Source organism: Pogona vitticeps, chromosome 3 (genome assembly GCF_051106095.1).
Source record: "Pogona vitticeps strain Pit_001003342236 chromosome 3, PviZW2.1, whole genome shotgun sequence".
Taxonomy (NCBI): Eukaryota; Metazoa; Chordata; class Lepidosauria; order Squamata; family Agamidae; genus Pogona; species Pogona vitticeps.
In genome coordinates this window covers 167,227,428-167,246,644 of record NC_135785.1, presented here as the reverse complement: position 1 = coordinate 167,246,644, position 19,217 = coordinate 167,227,428, and the positions used below count along the sequence as shown (strand labels likewise).

General features: G+C 40.8%; 2 protein-coding genes and 1 long non-coding RNA gene across 10 annotated transcripts in view; 2 read left to right on the top strand and 1 right to left on the bottom strand.

Annotated features, from left to right (window-relative positions):
- The window catches only part of LOC144588494 (uncharacterized), a 394,222-nt gene that overhangs the window by 29,321 nt on the left and 345,684 nt on the right, over positions 1–19,217 (top strand). The gene's annotated exons all lie outside the window — the stretch shown is intronic.
- On the top strand, positions 7,682–14,094 carry ATP4B (ATPase H+/K+ transporting subunit beta). Its single transcript, XM_078391460.1, has 7 exons — positions 7,682–7,793; positions 9,379–9,507; positions 10,667–10,780; positions 11,863–12,062; positions 12,545–12,601; positions 13,201–13,290; positions 13,714–14,094. Exons 1-7 carry the CDS (start codon positions 7,682–7,684, stop codon positions 13,873–13,875), a joined length of 864 nt encoding a protein of 287 aa, XP_078247586.1. The 3' UTR covers positions 13,876–14,094.
- The window catches only part of TFDP1 (transcription factor Dp-1), a 30,078-nt gene continuing 28,529 nt past the window's right edge, over positions 17,669–19,217 (bottom strand). For all 8 annotated transcript variants that reach the window (XM_020784058.3, XM_078391453.1, XM_020784057.3 and 5 more), the window contains exon 12: positions 17,669–18,936. In XM_020784058.3, the coding sequence (XP_020639717.1) occupies positions 18,786–18,936 (151 nt within the window). In that variant the 3' untranslated portion in view covers positions 17,669–18,785. The remainder of the gene's footprint in view (positions 18,937–19,217) is intronic.

The following is a 19,217-nucleotide window of genomic DNA, read 5'->3' as shown; positions in this document are numbered from 1 at the left end:
ATAGCAACGTTAATCCTGGAACGGATTGTCGCTATGCGGGGCACCACTGTATACGAAACATTCAGACAAGCAGGACTCTGCCTAATATCCCTGAACAGAAAAACCAGTCTTGTCACAGTTCAGGCTTATAAAATGATGTGTTTGTTTACTTAACACACCTCAGTGCTAATCCCACTGTTCTTGTTGTGTATTTCTTTTGCATATTCAAAGTCAGTTGGGCAAGAATAATGTCTATGCATTTGACCGGCAATTATTGGTAATCAAGCCGTGGTTCGGAGTTTGCCCAAGATATTTTGTAGAGATTCAATTGGCATTTGAATCTTTCTTCAGGAGAGCCTGTGAATAGTGTTGCAGCACATGATGGGGGAAGCAAAACAGACTTTGAAGCGCACAGCTCTCTCCTCAGAGGAATCTGATGCCATCTCCCAGTTTCCCTTTCTTGAGATGGCTCCCACCCTCTGACTAAAGGGCAGGGATGGTAGCAAGAAAGTCAGTGGATGGAAACCACTGTTGCATTGAGTCCTTTGACGATTCCCAACCCATTTGTTTGTACTCCTATCATCCGCAAGGTGGCACTATGCACTTCTGTACTAAGAACATTCTTTTTCTGTACTTTTTCTGTATGCAATAAAGACAAGTTCCAGGACAGAAGTTGTATTGATCTGCTGCTTTGCCTGTTTCCGTGCATACATTAGGAACATGAGGTAGGACCATACTAGATGTCCTAATGGGCTGACCCAAAAGGGGCTAGTATTTACTCTTGCTGCATTGGCCCAGTACTGTATACAGCCCCAAGCTTCTGCTCGAGGGGATTTATGACCAGGAATGGATTAATTGTGCTGCTGCTGAACAGAACTGGTTCACTGCGCCTTGTGGCGCAGTGGTTAAACTGTTGTACTGTTGTACAACCAAAACTAGGGGAGCCTCACCCCTCCTGAAATTTTGGGGTAATGCAACCCAGATGAGGAGACAAGAGCTCAAGAGCAAATGCATCAGCCAGTTCAGAATAAGGAATGAAAGCTTTCAGGGGATTTTAACCAAAAGATTTCAGTTGATCTGTTTTCTTCCTGCCCGATTCATCTATGCTGGCAGCACAACATCTTTTTTTTTTCTTTTTAGGATGCATTTGAGAAGGAAGCCTTCCTTTTCTCTGGGCCAGATCTCTTCCGATTCTGGCTGAATTAGTTTTAGTGCTGATTCAATTAAAAGAGACTTTCAGGGCAGTCTGCATCCCCAAAGGGTCTCATTTCTCCACAAAGAAACAGACTGCACTGGGAAAATTAGTTCAAGCACCACAAGCTTGATCTAGTACGTATATCCCATTCCCAGCCTACATGCTTAAAACATGTTGTTTCCAGATGTTTGTTCTTATTGTTCTGGAGGCTGTACATCATCACAGCTATTTTTACTTTGCAGGTTGATATTTGACTTTCATTACAGCTTTCTGCTGCTGGTACAAGCTTACAAACATTTACCTCACACAGTTTATTTAAATAAACCATGATTTAAAATGGGAAGAAAGGGTCCTCATTTCTAACATATTCCTGAACAGGAAGATTCTAGCCAGTCTAAGTAAAAAGATAAAATAAACAGGGAAAGAAGTACAGGAAGAACATGGAGGATGGTTGCTGGAAGTCCTGGTTTGCATGCAGCACAACCTTGTCATCTAGAGCGGCCACATCCAGAGTTGATACAATCATGATAATGTTCAAACTCCTGTAAGAGAGGATCAGGAAGAAGCCTAGAGAGCAGAAATAAGAAAAGCATTGTACTCCTTAATATTAGCAAAACTGGAGATTGCCAGCTGAGATGCTAAGTATAAAAGCAACTGAGTCCAAGTTGGAACAGAATTGTCCATGGCTAGAATGAATATTTGTTCCTTCCTGTGACAAACGTTGGTTTTAAAGTTCAGTTCCAGGTCTCTAGGAAATAAGAACATTGTGTATTGGCCTCACTTGTGTTTCCAAGGGCAGGAGGTGCTGTATTTCAGCCACCTTATTTGGAACAAAGCTTAGCTAAAGACTCCTGGACTATGATCTGGAAACTGAGAAAAGACCATTTGTGTTCACCTTCAAGAGTTTCAGAGCAAAAGCTATTGATTTTTTAAAAATCTTTTTTACAGGCCTACAAATTTTGTTTGTTTCTATGTATCTAAGACACAATCCCTAGCTTCTTTAAAATAATAAAAGTACAACATATACATGCACAATAAGTGGTGGTGCTGTGTCATGCCCAGGTTTTGTGAGGTTTCTATAGTTCTCATAGAACTTTGATGGAAGCTTATGAAGCTTGGCAAAATCTCATTCAATTCCAGGCAAGAACTTGGGCTTATATCAATCCTCTTCCTGATCAATCTGTCTGCAGTCTGTGAGTTATGGATGCACCTATGCACTGTTCACATGTTGTAGCATGACCTAATTTTACTGGAAGCAGGTTGGCTTGATATATTTCAGGACAGCAAAAGCCTTTGAGCACAACAAGCTGTAAGGGTGCCCCCCTACTTGATCAGAGGTGGAAAGAGGAGTTGTGATTCCCTGATTTTCTACCCAATCACCTCAATGGAAATCACTGGGAATAGAAGCCCCCCAACCTGCCATTCCTCACTGGGCAGGGAATGGAAGCCAGGGAGAACTGCCTACTCATAGACGTGCATATTTGTGGCAGGGGTTTCTACTTTCTACAGCTGTCTCCGACACTAGTGCAGCCATATTTTTCATTGTTTCCCTATGCCCCACTACTGCCATGCTCTGCCCCCTTCATTCTGGCAAGTCAAAGGTGTGCAGGAGCACTCTCATACTGGGCCATGCTACCTGATACCATGACCGTTCTCACTGGTGCCTGCTTGAATTCCTAACTTAAGAGTCTGCAAAGAGGAGAGAAAAGAATGCTGTCACAGGACACCTGTTGAGCCAATGTGATCCTGTTCTCAAATTCAAGTATATATGAAAGAACTGTACTCCCATAATTGCATTGCTACTGCAATTGAAGAAGAGGATGGTGGTCAAAGAAGAACTGCTTGGGGCTAGTTCCACCTACCACTGGCACAGCTCCTCCCTTAAACCTCCCCCCCCCCACTGTTTTTGTGTTTAATGGTTTCCTCAGATGCAGGTTTAAAAGTCACAATTCCTGGCACAATAAAGCAAATACTGTACACGTGTGTGATTTGTGGTTATGTGGCTCCCAGACCCCGAAATTGATACTGGGTGTCAAGACCGGATTGAAAAAGTTATGTGTCCCCTCAGCCCCTGCATATTTGGAGCTGGTTATCTTCCTACGTCTTCATTTCTCTTTGAATTCCTACAATATGACCTTCACATTCAGATTTGGCTGTCCTTCATGTCACCAGCAAGCTCAGGGGCAAGCATGAGAGATGAAAAGTAAACAGTATGCTCAAATAATTTACAAAGTACACTGAAGAACTGCTGCGTGCAAAACACCTCATAGGAACCATGACAAAGTGTGTACAAGAAGCAACAGAAAAAAAAGAATTTGCTGCACAGGCAATGAACAGCTGAAGTAAGGATATGGGCTACACAGTACAGTACTGAATTAACAAGACCATGTAGAGCAGGGGTCTCAAATTCTATTTAGCTGGGGGCCACTGGAGGCAGAGGCTGGGTGAGGCTGGGTCACATCAGATTTCCCGCCAAGCAGAGCAAGAGCCTGAGGAAGCCGCCCAGGAGTTTCCTTAGCCCGGCCGGGGCTCCAAGGAGGGGCGCGCGAGCCCTCATCGCCGGCCACAACCCCCTCCGGCTCCTTCTTCACTACCACTACCACCACCACCACCAGCAGCAGCAGCAGGAGGAGGGAGAAGGGAGGGAGCTCCGGCAACCACCTAGCCGGGTGGGAGAAAGGCAGGATATAAAATTTAAAAAAAACCCTCACAGAATTCGCCTTGCTAAAGGAGAAAACCCCCCAACATGTACCTGTGAAATTAAACAGAATGGGGTGGGGCCCCCACAGGTGCGCATGCATGCGCGCACGTGCACACACACACACACACACGGAGGTCTGGCAACCTTCCTCTGAGGCCCCCCTCAAAAAAAGGCGCTCAGCAGCACCAGCTACCCCCACCATGACAGGGGAGCAAACTTTACCAGGTGAGCCCAGGCAGCCTCCAGAGCCGAGGCGTCTGAAGCAGGATGAACAGGACAAGGAGGGAGCACCGCCGGGCGCTGAGGTGGTCACTGGCCAGGCTGGTGGTGCCAGGAGAGAAAGAGAGCCACTTCCCTAGAAGAGGTGATGGTGGCGGCAGCAACTACTGTTGGCGGCTTGGAGGCGCTCTTCGAGGACGGGCCAGGAGCAAGCGCTGCTCTCAGGCATCGCTTGGTGGTGGCTTGGGTAAAAGGGCCGCCAGCACACCTCGCTTGCTGGCGCTCCCCCAAGACAGCACCTCTTGCACCCTCCATCCGGAACTGTAGCCTGCCAGCCGGCAGACAGACGGCCTGGCTGGCAGGCTGCAGTTCCAGATGGAGGGTGCAAGAGGCGCTGTCTTGGGAGAGAGCCGGCGAGCGGGCTGAGAACAGAGGACACATGAGCGCTTCAGAGGGGAGGCAAGGTGGGGGCCACAAACTATCGTCTGGCAGGCCGCAAATGGCCCACGTGTTTGAGACCCCTGATGTAGAGTAAGGGCCGCCTTGAGTCCCCTCTGCAAGTAAGTATATAAGTAAGGGTCTTTATATCAGGGTCAGTTTCTGAAGAGGTACAGCCAAATGGAATAAATGTATTTCAAGGTCCTGTGGGATATTTAATACACAAGGACACCAAACTAGTATCAAGGCAAATATTTGCCAGCAAATCTATATAAGAGCCCTAATGACATTTCCATCCTAAATTCTACCATAGGAAATCCAGACCTTATGGCACAGATATACAATGGCTGTGTAGCCTCATCACCCACAGGCTCAGGATACACGTAAAAGAAATCCCAAAGTCTGCCACCAGACTTTTAGATGTCGACTGTGTGATTTCTCCAGATAATTCCACTTTTGAGATTTTTTTTAAGTCACTGTCACTGCTAGTGGAAATCTTATGGATTAATAACCTCCTGTCATTGCTTGAACAAGAAGAATGGGCACAGAAGTTAAGCACTTTCTACACCAGAGAAATGGCACACATAAGATACTAAAGAGCAGCCCCACTGGCTACTGATCAGCTACTGGGACAATTCAAAGCACTGGTTTTCCTATAATAAAGCCGTAAATGGCCTCAGTCCGAGCTATCTCAAACACTGTATCTCCCATTATGAGCCAGCTCGGGGGTTAAGATCATGAGAGGCCTTGAATTTGTTGAATTTGTATTAATGAAAGGGGAAAGCCTCTAAGCAACAATCTATACAATTTTGGAAATTTGCAATAAAAATTGTTCAATGGGGTCCCGTGGTATGGGGTGCACGTTAGAATGTAGTCTCAATTAGCACTATTGTTTGTATTTTTGTACTTTTCTATTTTTGGTGTTGTAATTGTTTTTGGTTTAAAATAAAAAAATGAAAAAAGAAAAAAAAAGAAAAAAGAGGCCTTTCTCTTGGTCCCACCACCTCCACAGATGCGTCTGATGGGGACACAGGAGAAAGCCTTATCTGTTGTTGCTCTCAGACTTTGGAACTCCCTCCCACAGGATGCCAGACTGGCCCCATCTTTGCTATCCTTCTGCAAGTGGGCAAAGACTTTTCTCTTCAGGCAAGATTTCCCTCACGAACCAGTTATCTCTGTGTGATTCTTAGACAGATTGCTATGCATTAGTGCTTTGACTGGATTTACTTGTTTTCCATTTTTGCGTTTTCCATTTCTCAGAGTGGATTTAAAAAAATATTGTGTTATTACTGATCTTTGCCTTAATATTGCCTATTAATTCCTTTTTATTCATTGTTCATAGTTTTAAATATTATCTTTTAATGATGTTAACCACTGTTGTATACTCATTGTTTTCAACTTTAAATGTTGCTTTTCATTGTTGAAAGCAGCCTTAGGTCCTTTTCAAGGAGAAAGGCGGGGTAAAATATTTTAAATAAAATAAATAAATAATTCAAGGTGCCTAACTGCACATTTGTCCATGTGTTGGGCAGGCAGCTAAACCATTACAATTTCCTTTACAATTTGTTTTACAAATATTTTCATTTTTTATTTCGCCCCCTGAAATCTGTGCATTCTGCTTCACAACATAACTTGAAATGGGATGAGGGGGAAGGAAACTACCTATGGCCCCACTAAGACTAACCTTTGTGGCCTCATAGGGCTACCTTGCCACTGCTGCAAACAGAACCCTGAAGAGTTTTCAACTCCAGCCCCCAAAACACAATGGTAGTGATTTTTCAGCCACCATGCTTGCCTCTTTTGCTCATTCCAAGCTGCTTTTTCCATCATCTGTTACCTCCACCACTAAAGCCCCTTGCGTCTTCATTTTATTTCCTCAGATAGGGCTCTGCCAACCTCTTGCCCCATATAATCGCCGGCGGCACACGTAGCCATGTCTGGGAGTGGGCACAGCCTGCCTTATGTTTGTTAGGCAGTCAGTAGAAAGCCTTACCCCCAGTATTACAAGAGGGAACGCCAGAGCTCTCCTTAAAGGATGTTCATCTCCTAATACATGAGGATAGGATGATGTGCAGCTATAGTTATGACCAATGCCAGTCCGAGCACTGGCCTTTCTGGGATAGGTCAGTCCCACTTTTTGACTGTTCAGCTCTCATTTAAAAAGCAGATTTTTTTATCTCTACAAGAACATGTGTATTACTCATTTCCTATCCACTTGCTTGCAAAGTAAGGGAATTAAACTTTTACTACGATACAGTGCTATCTATTTGTTTAGTTTAACTGAATTTAAGTTTGCTCCCATGGAAGTGAGTTTATGAATAGTATTAAGGACAGAATGACAAGATTTATTTTCCCCCAGCCTCCCATATAAATCATCTTTGGTACGATATTCAAATCTGATGCAGATTGCAATGGTGTGAAGGTACTGTATCAGATGATACATTTCTAGTGAAAGACCTGTACTATTTTTGTTATTTCAATGTTCTTTCAATAAAGATTTTAAAAATGAATAGCATTAATAAATGCTGGGGGGGGGGGACAAGGAATCCTACAAATACCTTTCTGAATTTCCTGGTGTCCTAGAACCTCTCATCATATTTCTGGCCATATCAATTGCTTGTAAATTACTACTGGAAAACCAACATTAATAGGTCCCTAATTTTTACTTGAAGATCAAACAGTAACTCATCTTCTCTAAAAAATTGTGGAACTGAATAACTATTGAAACTCCTTCAGGTACATTAGTTATGCATGCCCATTGAGAAAAAAATAACAAGAATGTTCATGAGTTATCCAAGGATGTTGTCAGATTTTATCTACTTTGATAATGCTTATTGTGCTGAATATGTTATACGTTTTGCGCAACATACGCAACACCTAGGAGGGGTGAGAAAAAGGACATTTGATAGCAATTCGTTTTCTGTACTCAACTGAATGTTTTCTTATCACCACTTATTTAAACTCACACACACACAATCATTACTACAAGCAAATACGCACCCTTATCAGCTCTTGATGATGATGGATATAATCTGCATGACCTTCAGAGGAAAAGGGTATAAAACCAAAAAGTGTTCCTGGTAAGCTCTTTGGACACCAGCTGAAGATCTGTTTTCAGAAAGAGTTCCTAATTTCCAGTTGGAAAGAAAATGGCAACTCTGAATGAAAAGAAGACCTGTAGCCAACGAATGGAAAATTTCCAGCGTTTCTTATGGAACCCAGACACAGGACAGTTAATGGGAAGAACCTTGATTAATTGGGGTAGGTGGTCATAAAAAAATGATGCAATTTTGGAATTGTCATGCCTTTGGAATGTCCTTGTTTTCCAGTACAACTGCTGGACAGCTCAGTGGTTTAAGTATCTAGCTGCAGAGCTAGAGGTTGAGAGTTCAATTCCCCACTGTGCTTCCTTGATGGAGGGGATGTGGACCTGAGGATCCATAGGGTCCCTTCCAGGTCTGCAGCTCTAAGAGTATGTAAAACTGCTGGATAGCTCAATGGTTTGAGCATCTGGCTGCAGAGTCAGGGATTAGAAGTTTGATTTCCCACTCAATGAATGATCCATAGGATCCCTGCCAGGTCTGCAGTTCTAAGATTTATTTATTTCTGTAGAATTAAAAATCTGGGATGACAAGAGGTTTAGCAGCAGCATGAAGTCAGGTATTCAAGATGTTTCGCAGTACGATCTTGAAGAAGCTCCAAATTACTCATTAAAAGCTGCTGTACATATACTGCCACAGAATTCAGTCAATAAAAAATATTTTACAATAATGTACAATCAAACATTGGCTGAATAAATTGCAAAGAAAATATAGAACTAGTGAAAGGCTAGCTTGTGACAGAAAACATTGCAAAAAAACATGGTGCCAATACCCCCCCTTTGGATCCAGACCTAAAGAACCACAAAACTAGAACCATGAATTCACAGCAGCCTCCCTTTAAATGGAGAATAGCAAATCTCTGTGTTTGAAATGCTCCTGAATATCATATTGTGCACTATTAGACAGAGGTAGGCAATTAGAAAAAAGGAAGAAAATTCTTCAGGTTGGTGTCAATGATTGGTACAAACTTAAAGCAGATTGTTGGATCCATTCTTTGTCTACAAAAGAGGAATTACCTGCGAATATTTTAGTCGCTCAAGTATAGTTCATGAAGAACAATATGTTAATAATGTTTATTTATAGTTTTAATACACTTATTGGCTATTATGTTATTCTAGAGTTACTGGTCAAAATCTTATTGCTTAGTATAATAAACTGTACTACATTCAAATCAGTAGAATTTGGTGAGTCATCTCCTTTATAATTTCCATTGATTCAAATAGGCCTGCTCTTAATTGTGACTTACTTTAACACAGCAAGTTACAGAGTAGGCCTGTTTGAATTAATGCAACTTATGGAGGAGTTGACTCATTAAATCCCCAGATTCAGACCTACTCTACAGCAATTTACTACATGAAGCAACAGAAATATGGCCAGTATACATGTATACTGTACATAAATATATACACTTTAATTTCATTTAAAATTACTTAAATTACTGAACTCCCCTTTAGATTTCAGTACCACTGGTAACAGGCCTTGTTCTTTTATTCCTGAGACTGCACATTTTAAGCTTTTCTCTAATTCAGAAATTAACTCTGCTTTATCTTCTCAGCTCCTCATTTGTTTCAAGTACAAGAGTGCTTAACTAGGACAGGTTGTTCCTCTGCTGGTACATTTTAAATGTGCTAATGCAATTTGGACTATTTGTTCGTCAACCTATTGTTGACACGTACCTGACTGTTGCACTAAATTGTTTTTAAATCCTGAGTTTTGGAATCACTACTAATATGTTTTCTTTACAGTATGGATCAGTCTTTACTATGTTGCATTCTATATTGTGATGACTGGAGTGTTTTCACTTGCTATATATTCTTTAATGAGGACAATCAATCCTTATACACCGGACTATCAAGATCAATTAAAATCACCAGGTACGATCACATTTGTGCCATACAATCCAATGAAATTTATAATTAAGTTAAACACACTCTTCTTGCTGCTGTATAAATAACATTATCAGCCTCATGCTGACTTTACTGCTTAATTTTACAGGGATAAAACTGAGATCAGATCATATAGCAGATAAAACCTTATATAGAGAGCCTCGTGGTGCTGTGGTTAAATTGCTGTACTGCAGACAAAACTGTGCTCACGACCTGGGGTTCAATCCCAGGTAGCTGGCTCAGGGTTGACTCAGCCTTGTATCCTTCCAAGGCCAGTAAAATGAGTACCCAGCTCGCTTGGGGGGGGGGCAATGTGTAGCCTGCATAATTAACTTGTAAACTGCCCAGAGAGTGCTTGAAGCACTATGGGGCGGTATATAAGCAGCACGCTTTGCTTTGCTTTTGCTTTTTTCTGAAAAAATACCATAAGAGAAGTCACAGTATGAAAACTGAGATGTATTCATTGACCCATTTTATCTTAGCATTATGACCTTTTAATTGGATAGTTTACTAGTGCTGCAGTTTTACACAGACTTAAATTCCAAGTCCCATTGACCTCAGTGTACAGCACCTCTCTGTAAACATGTAAAGGACATCATTCCAAGGTCAAAACACAGACAAACTTACTATAGACTAACCTGATTAAAACCACAGGGACATATTCTAAGTAACAATGCATGAGATTCCAATGTAGCCTTGACTTTTACATAAATGAGTTTTTATATAGAAAGACAAAATCAGATGGACATTTAAATGATAGGAAAGAACAGAATAAAAATGAAAGACTGATATCACAATTGGTGTGAAAAAGAGGTGTAAACCAGAAATAATTTACCAGACTTTTTTCCTGATGTTTAAAACCTGAAATGAAAAGATGCCTTTTGAAAAATTAGAATTATTTACAAAATTTCAGTTCTCGGCCCATGGATTATCAGAAATAAGCTATCCACCAGACTGATGTAGTGGAAGTACAACTACTCCTGGAAAGCAGATTTGTAGCAATTTAAACAAAAAAACTGCATTAGTCACTAGGATTAGGAACCTAGGATTGATCCCATATAATTAATTGGACTGAGAAAAACTACTTATATATGAATTGTTTCTTCTCTTCTTTGCCTCTGTACTCTTAATGGCTCTTTCAACGAAGGGGTGACATTGCGACCAGATGTGTATGGTGAAAAAGGACTGGAAATCATTTACAATATGTCTGAACCGAAGTCATGGAATGGTTATGTTAAGATTCTTCAAAGCTTTCTTTCAGGTAAAGGGCAGAAACAATAGTAAGATGGTTGGGAAGATGCAGAGGAAAAACTGTAATTTGGATGATGATGCATGGATGGATACATCCAGGCTACCATGAGTTTAGTTTTAACTGCAGAAGGGCAACTACTAGGGACTATAAATCATCAAGTATATTGGGGGGGGGGTATGATTCTTATGGTGGGGACAAGGCATCCTGCTAAACAAGTAACAGGAGAAACCTATTATTTAGAGACAGTCATGTTTTAAAAACAGAATGCAAGTATTTCCTAACCCCCCCCCCCAAAAAAAAGATGGCAACAAAAGGAAGCATTGCAAGTGGTATCGTCAAAAGCTGAATTGGAGATAATCTGTTTCTGAGTTTCAGAATCTTTCAACTTTGCATTATGTTGTACAATGCAGATGAAGTTTCAACATTAGTTCCAATCTGGCTGCACTGATCAGGTTTAAAAATGGTTTCCCCTGGTGGAAACAGAATAAAGTTCCAGCAAGATGGGTGGCTTTTAGACAGACAGCTGAAAATGGACATTGCTGGTGAGAAGGGTCTCTGTGGGGAGACCAATCTAACTTCACCAAGAAAGGTCTTGTGAAATTTCAAATGCAGTCCAGGAAGGGTTGAGGAAAAGCTACAGAAGACAACCCCCCACCTAGTTAGAATCCAAGCTATACAGAACAGCCTCCCTCCAGATGTTGTCTACAACTCCGGGCATTCCTAGACAGGATGGTCAGTGGTCAGAAACAACAGAAGCAATATCTACAGGTAAGACAGTAAGCAGTACTGAGGTACATGCCCTTAATAGGCTTCTGTCTTCTATGACAGTGGACATTACCAAACAGTCCTTTACACGATGATGTGTTTTAAATGAATCAAATTCTAGAAAACAAAAGCCTAAAACCCTGGGTTGCTATAGCAGACAATTGCTACTCTTCCCCTTCCCTCTCTATTCTGTTGGGTGAAACAGAACTGGATCCTGGCCAAAACGACCAGATCTTTGATTTGTTATTCTTATATACCCTAGGTCTTCCATTAGGAGGGGAAAAAATTAAAGATGACCCCCCTACTTTTTCTGTCCATATCTGTAGCCTATAATGAAACAGCACAAGAAGCCAACAAGAACTGTACTCAAGAATCGTATTACATTCAGAAGACATTCGATGGTCCAGACCACACAAAATATTCCTGCAAATTCACACAGGACATGCTTGGGGAATGCTCTGGTCTAACGGACCCCACTTTTGGCTTTCCAGATGGACACCCATGTTTAATAATAAAAATGAACAGAGTAAGTAGCTAAAGAGACATTTAAACATATTCTTTATCAGTCACTATAACTGAATTTTAACTATTAAGAGGAAACTTTGTTGAGGTAAAGCTATTTAGAACCTATATTATCCACATTCAGCATTCTGTGAATACCATAAAAACTTCTTTAGGTCATTTTAGGCAAGTCTCAACAGAAAGGAAAAACCCACATATGTTTTAACAAATTATAACCCCACCTAACAGAACACTCCAAAATGCTGTGAAAAATAACTGGGAATAAGTTATTTGACAAAGAAAGGGTAGTAAGAGACTAAAAACAGAAGTATTAGTTTATGGGAATGTGTCACACAAAGTTGCAGGATGATGCATGGTGCACAAGTGGAATTTTTCCCATCAAATGCAGGCACTTAATTTCTGTACCCCCTTGTGGTCTGCACAACTAGATATTTTATATAGGGCCACCCGCTGCCTTAAAGTAACATGGAAATGACTACCTTACAGATTATCAATTTTCTCCCTGGCAATGGCACGGAACCAAGAGTAAACTGCACGACACTGGTAAGCATGCACTGTTCGCTGTTTTTGTGCTCATATTATTCTACCCAGGCGGTGTGCTGTCCAGAACATATACTCGCTCAGAAGTCCCACCAGATGTCAAAGACTTAGGTTGGCATAGAATTGTAGGGCTAGCACCCAACATCCTATTACATACAAATAAATGTGCATAACCAAAATGTCTGTTGCCCTTTCCTGCCTGCCCATCAGTGAGATTCCTGATGGGACAATTTGGAGCAAGGAGCCCCAGAGTCATCTCTGCAAGCGCCTCATCCCTCCGTGAAATAAGTCTGTGGACTTCAACCGATGTGTATTCTGGATTGCACGCTGACTGCTGTCAAACATTGACTATCTCAAACGTACCTGTTCAAAAGGTGAAAAAGAAACAAAACTAAATAGTTAGCCTCCTACATTTTGCAGATATTAGTATATCTGGAATGTGTATTGTCTACAGGTGCTACTGTCCTAGTTCATTGTGACATAGAATTCCATGCCTGTTTCAATGAATTGGCACCTTCATATGTTGCAAGACAATGACCTTAAGATGAGATGTTGCCTCATATATTAGCTCTAACATAGGTTTCCTGCCTATCCTTCCATAGCATAGTGAAAGTTCACCAGATGTGAAGTATTATCCTGAAAGTGGAACATTTAAACTTCACTACTTCCCTTACTATGGATGCAAAGCACAGGTATGGTTCTTTGGCAATTCAGCCCTACATATTAAAGGTTAAATCAAATATTATAAATTGGGATTGGGCCACATAGCAGCCCTCCACAGCCTTTCCCTCACCAGATTTGCCACACCACCAGGGGTGCAGCAGCAGAATGAGAATATTGTTATGTAAAAATATGGTGCATAATGGTTGTGTATCTTCTTTTCAATCTTCTGGATGCAAAAGTAAGAAAGAGCCATCCTAACAACTTTGTTTAGAGCAAACGTGCTGCCTTCTTTTGATGTGGCCAAACTGCCATATTTCAATACTACAGGAGTAGTGAAAAATCCATCCTCTTACATCCAGGGGTCACAGCATGGGGGCTGCCATCCCTATAAACAACCCGTTCCTTTTAAGTAATCACACAATTAACATTTTCCATGTTTATTTCCATCTTAGCCAACCTATACCAATCCACTGGTGGCTGTGAAGCTTCTCAACATTACCAAAGAAGAAGAAGTGGCCATTGTATGCCGAATCATTGGCACTGGAATAACTTCGGATAATCCTCATGATCCATATGAAGGAAAGGTGGAATTCAAAGTTCTGATAAAAAATTAAGTGGCAACAGCACAGAAATCATTAAAACACTACATAATGCAGTATTTATGTATCATATACATTTGTATATATTCACACGGTTTCTGTTTGAATTCCAATTCAGTTTAATGCAGAATGTCCGTACGCTGAGGGGGGCAATAATAAAGCCCTCCCAAATTATTTTCCACATCTATTTTAGAATAGTGCTTTACTAGAAAAAGTACTATGTTTGCAAGCACCCACTCTAGAACGCCAAATATGCTAGGTTTATTGAATAATGCTACACTGATGTTATATAAAATGAAATCATATATCATGCAATGTTAAAAAGTAGTAGTTATATTTGTGGTACTGTCCACAGAATATATTGCGGCAGGGAGGAAAAAGCTACTGAATTTTAATGGTCTGAACAGGATCCTTCCTCCACATATGCCGCTAGTTGCATCTGAATAAAAGTCTGGCCTGCAGTGGAGCAGGGCACAGTGGAGAGACGCTGCTCTTTAAAACAAACATCTAAAGTCATTAGCCTTGCATAAGTTGTGCACTGGCTCTTTGAACCATAAGACGGTTTATACACTAGCATCACTTCAAAGGGGTGAGTCTGTTTAAGACGAAAATTCAGGAGGCACTTAATGAGAAAGTGATTGGTATTCTGCACATTTTAAGGAACAGCTGATATAGCTGCATTGGTCAAGAAAAGTATTTAGGCACCTGGATTTTCTTTCAGGATAACTGCAATATGCAACCATTTTTTAAAGTAAAATACTACAATGTAAGCAAAATATACATCAATTACCACAAACTTGAAAAAGGGAAAATTCTAGTAACTAATTATATAGGCTAAAGGGAAGCAATGCTCATCTTCATAATAATCAGTGTGGCCCTAGACAAGCTCACAATCTGTATGTATGGTTTGAGCTAGATGTACATTTACATGTGTCTGCATTTCCCTATGTATGTGTAAGCACTCAAGCTAGTCTCTTACGGTTGTTGTGGGTTTTTCGAGCTCTTTGGCCATGTTCTGAAGGTTGTTCTTCCTAACGTTTCGCCAGTCTCTGTGGCCGGCATCTTCAGAGGACAGCACTCTGTCCGGCCACAGAGACTGGCGAAACGGTAGGAAGAACAACCTTCAGAACACGGCCAAAGAGCCCGAAAAACCCACAACAACCATTAGACCCCGGTCATGAAAGCCTTTGCGAATACTAGTCTATTACATCTGTGTTACAAGGGTTATACCTACCTAACTTATCAAAAGACTGTAAGGGTTTTTGGTAGCTGATATTTGTAATTTTAAAGCAGTTTAAAAAAATACTGGTTGATTAATGCTTTATTACATTACATTTATTACATTGATATGTTTGTGCTTTTAAATGGCGATTACTTTCTGTGACCTGCCTCAAGTTGTAGAGAAATGTGTTAAATAAATGGCACTGATAAAAACACCCCTGGCTTCATGCAGTGGAGGCCAATTTTATGCATCGCTGTAATTCCTTACAAATGTCCAAGATGAACTTCAAAAACAAAGTCATCTGATGGTTGTTGTGGGTTTTTCGGGGCTCTTAGGCCGTGTTCTGAAGGTTGTTCTTCCTGACGTTTTGCCAGTCTCTGTGGCCGGCATCTTCAAAGGACTGGAGTAGGAACTTCTCACTTCGAGAATACAAAGTGATGTGGATCACTCAAGGTAGTGGGAGAGAAAGAACAGGTGACACCCCCCACCTGTTATATAGGATACTCAATTTCTGCCTGTGCATAAGGATTTCTAGAAATCTGAGAACAGAAATGCAGGCGTATATGCCCCCCTGAAAGCAAGCAAGCTAATGAAGAAGAACTATCTTACCTGGTGTGAAAATGTTGTATCCATAGGAACACCATAAATACATTTCTTGAATTAGGCATATATTCCTATACCTAATTTTCAACAAATATTTAAAAATGAAGCACTTAAGTTGCTGATGAAAACAAATTGGATTCTGGAGGGGTTTTTTAAAAAATTGATTTTGTTTTTAAAGGAATACTGTGCTCTGTATTGGAAAGTTTATCTCAGACTTCTGTGAGGGGGAAACCTTCAGTCACAGAACGTGGTTCCAGCAGTAGACCTAAACTGCTCCTCAGGAAAAAAAAAGTTATTATAAAGAACTATGTCCACCTGGAGGGCCCTTATATGTAGCACCTTGTGGGGACAAGGGTCAGAAGGCTCCTTCTCTAACTCTGAGTATCTCCAAAAGCACTTTTGGAGGGAAAAACAAAAGCCTCCATGTATGCACTCAAACATGGAGGAAAGATGATCTCTGATCCCTCAGCCAACAAAGCTACTGACTTTGTTTCCCTCATGGACAGTCTCAAAGATGAGGGCTGTCCCTGTGGACACACTCAATTTGTGTATGACTGCAGAAGGAACGAACAGCAACCTTGTCTTTGGCCGAGGACAAGTTTGCCTTTTTCTGAGAGAAAAACCCGAGGAACAGGACCCCTAGCTTCATGGAGTCACTGCTCAGAAGGTCTCTTTTTCATTATACAGGACGGGTCTTCAGTAGCCATTACTGCAGGTGTACGAGATTTCAAGGTTTTAACAGCTTTGCTTAATATGATTCAGAAAATATTTTGTTTGAACAATCTACAATAGGTGTCAAGGGGACGGTTAGTCTCACTTTCCCTCTTGATTCTTCTATTAATGCTGCTACTTACACTTCTTGTCCTAAACGGGAGATGGGACTGGTAAGGATGAGGCTAGGAAATGCTACAGGAGTCTGAGAAGTACAGCTGGGCATACTGGTGTTTTTTGCCTTTGACTGTAACAAGCTGGCCAAGGTCATGCAAGAGCTTGCTTTGCCAGATGGCTTTTAGTGTACCAGTACTTTTCCTGCTCCCTTCAATTCATGTTTGGGCAAACGGGGGAGTTCTAAGAAGGCACTAAAGTCACAAGATTGGTTCCTTTCCTCCAGAGGCTGGCAGGGAAAGCCCAATCTGTCCCTTGATGAATGTGCTGCTTCTCAGCAGTGGCAGGCAGTGGGTTGCCAGACCAGGGGCTAGGCGGTGCCAGCTTGCCATTCAGAAGCTCCTCCTTGCTCTGGCATAGGGAGCAAAGGCGCAAGAACAGCAAAGATTGTGGTGCCAGGTTCTGCTTGGCTGCTGCTGAGAGGACATGCCTTTGGGGACACCTTTGGGGAGGAGCAAAGAGTGCCAAGCCATGGTGTGCTAGCTGCTGAGAAGCTGGAGCCAGAACATAGCAGTCTCTTGCTTGGTTGTTGCTCTGACTGATAGGACTACAGGGATGTACCAGGTCCTGGATTGGCTGGAAAGTCATGCTCCAGCATAAAATAAGAAAATTATTTATTTATTTATTTATTTGATTTATACCCCACCCATCTGGACTACTCGTCCACTCTAGGCAGCTATTTCCTTCTCCCCCTCTCCCTAGCCTTACTTCATTTAAAGGTAGAGACAGGAAGGAGAGAGGAAGGGAGGGGAAAAAAGGAGAAAGGCAAATTAGTAACATTAAAGCCAGTATTAAAAATTGACAAAGACAAAACAGTGACCCAGGGAAAATGCAGAACAGCCAGAAGATCCTACTCTCCTTGCAGTGGCATGACAGGAGGGGCCACCTCCTCTCAGAGAGGAAGTAGAACTGACCTTGCCTTCCTGAAGAAGGGAAGCATTAGTACCTGAGTTTTAGCTGTTTCTCACCATTTGTATATTATAAATAATGGACCCCCTATTTGAAGAGGATTGAGATGTTTCCAAAATGAAGAACCACGACAAGTCAATACATAACAATGTAGAAGAAAAAATAATCTTGATTAGAGAAACAAACAGCTAGTTAAAAATGCCCACGCGCATTTTATTAATAAAAACTAATAGTGCCACAATGAAACAAGTAGAACAAACTGCTTATATTCCATAAAATATTACAGAAAAGTTTATTTGTGTTTCAATAAAAAGACTACTGTCTTAGAACAGGCAGCTGACAGTATTTGTGCAGTTAATTCTTTGTGAATAAATTTAAAAAGACTACTACCTGCCCTGAAATTTCTTTTATAAAAAAATGAAGTATTAAAAGTGATTGACAAATTTTTGAGTTAAACATAAAACATTCTCTATATTTAATTTCAGCTTTATAATAGATTATTGGAAGATGTTTAAGAAACAAATATAAACATTTGTTTCAGTACATGTCTTTTATATGATAGACTTATAGGTATGTAAACAACTATATAACAAATTGTTTTCAAAATCTGCCTGTAAGAAATCAGGCAAATTTTCATCACAAGCAAAATTCATTCCAAACCTTCAAGACATTTACACAGCTGCGCCAGCGTGGCAGTAAACATTTGCCCAAAATTGAAATTCGTTAAGTCCTAACATTCAGCAAACACAATACATAAATTTGATGGGATTACAATGATCAGGAAAATTTTAAGAAAGGGAAATAAAATCACACAATGTCCGCAAACTAACATTTAAAAAGAGGCTCTTTTGTTTGTTTCTTTGGACTCGGCATGATCAGCAAAATATAACACTTGTTTGCTATGCTTCCGTAGGAAATATCACCTAAAGCAATCTAAAGAAAATGCCATTCCGTGTATGCATTTTTGACAGGTGGACAGATTTTATTTTCCATTAGAGGTGACTACATTTTCAAACTCAGCAACAACACTTAGGGGCAAAATGCATTTTCCTTCAAGTTAAAATCCTAAGCAAGAGTAAATAAAAGTTCTGCATTAACACACTGGTATCAACACACACATCCTCACCAACATGTAAAAAAATCTACATAAAAAACAAACAATTCTGTTACTTTATTGGAGGTGCAATTTCTAAATTCAAGATGCTTACCAGTATCTCCTTGATGGGATAGACAATTCTCTTCCTAGAATTTATTCCTGAAGCCTGCTGAATTTTAACATTTTAAAAAAGTCTACATGAAAAAAGTTTCAGTCATCATCATCATTTTCATTGAAGTCGTCATCATCATCATCATCATCATCCCCAACATAAGACACTGGTGTCTCTACTCTGGAGCCGCTGTACTGAGATCCATTGGAACTTGTGGCCAACATCCCATCCCCTCCGTTTGAGTAGTCACTGGAATACAAAACAGGCAAATGCTCTTCACCACCTCTGATAAACGTTTCATATGATGGAGAAGGGAACCTAATGTGATATAACCCCAATCACAAATCTATTAAACCAAACAGTTATACCACTCATTTTTGGCCAACAATTTCTCTTATTTTGCCCTTCTTTATTTCTTGTAGGTTGTTCTTCCTTTGCTCTTTCTACCAACTTCAGAAAGCTAATTCTCTCATGTACCTTTGATAATGTCTAGCCCTCACTAGATCGGAGATCCTCCAAATGTCTTGAAT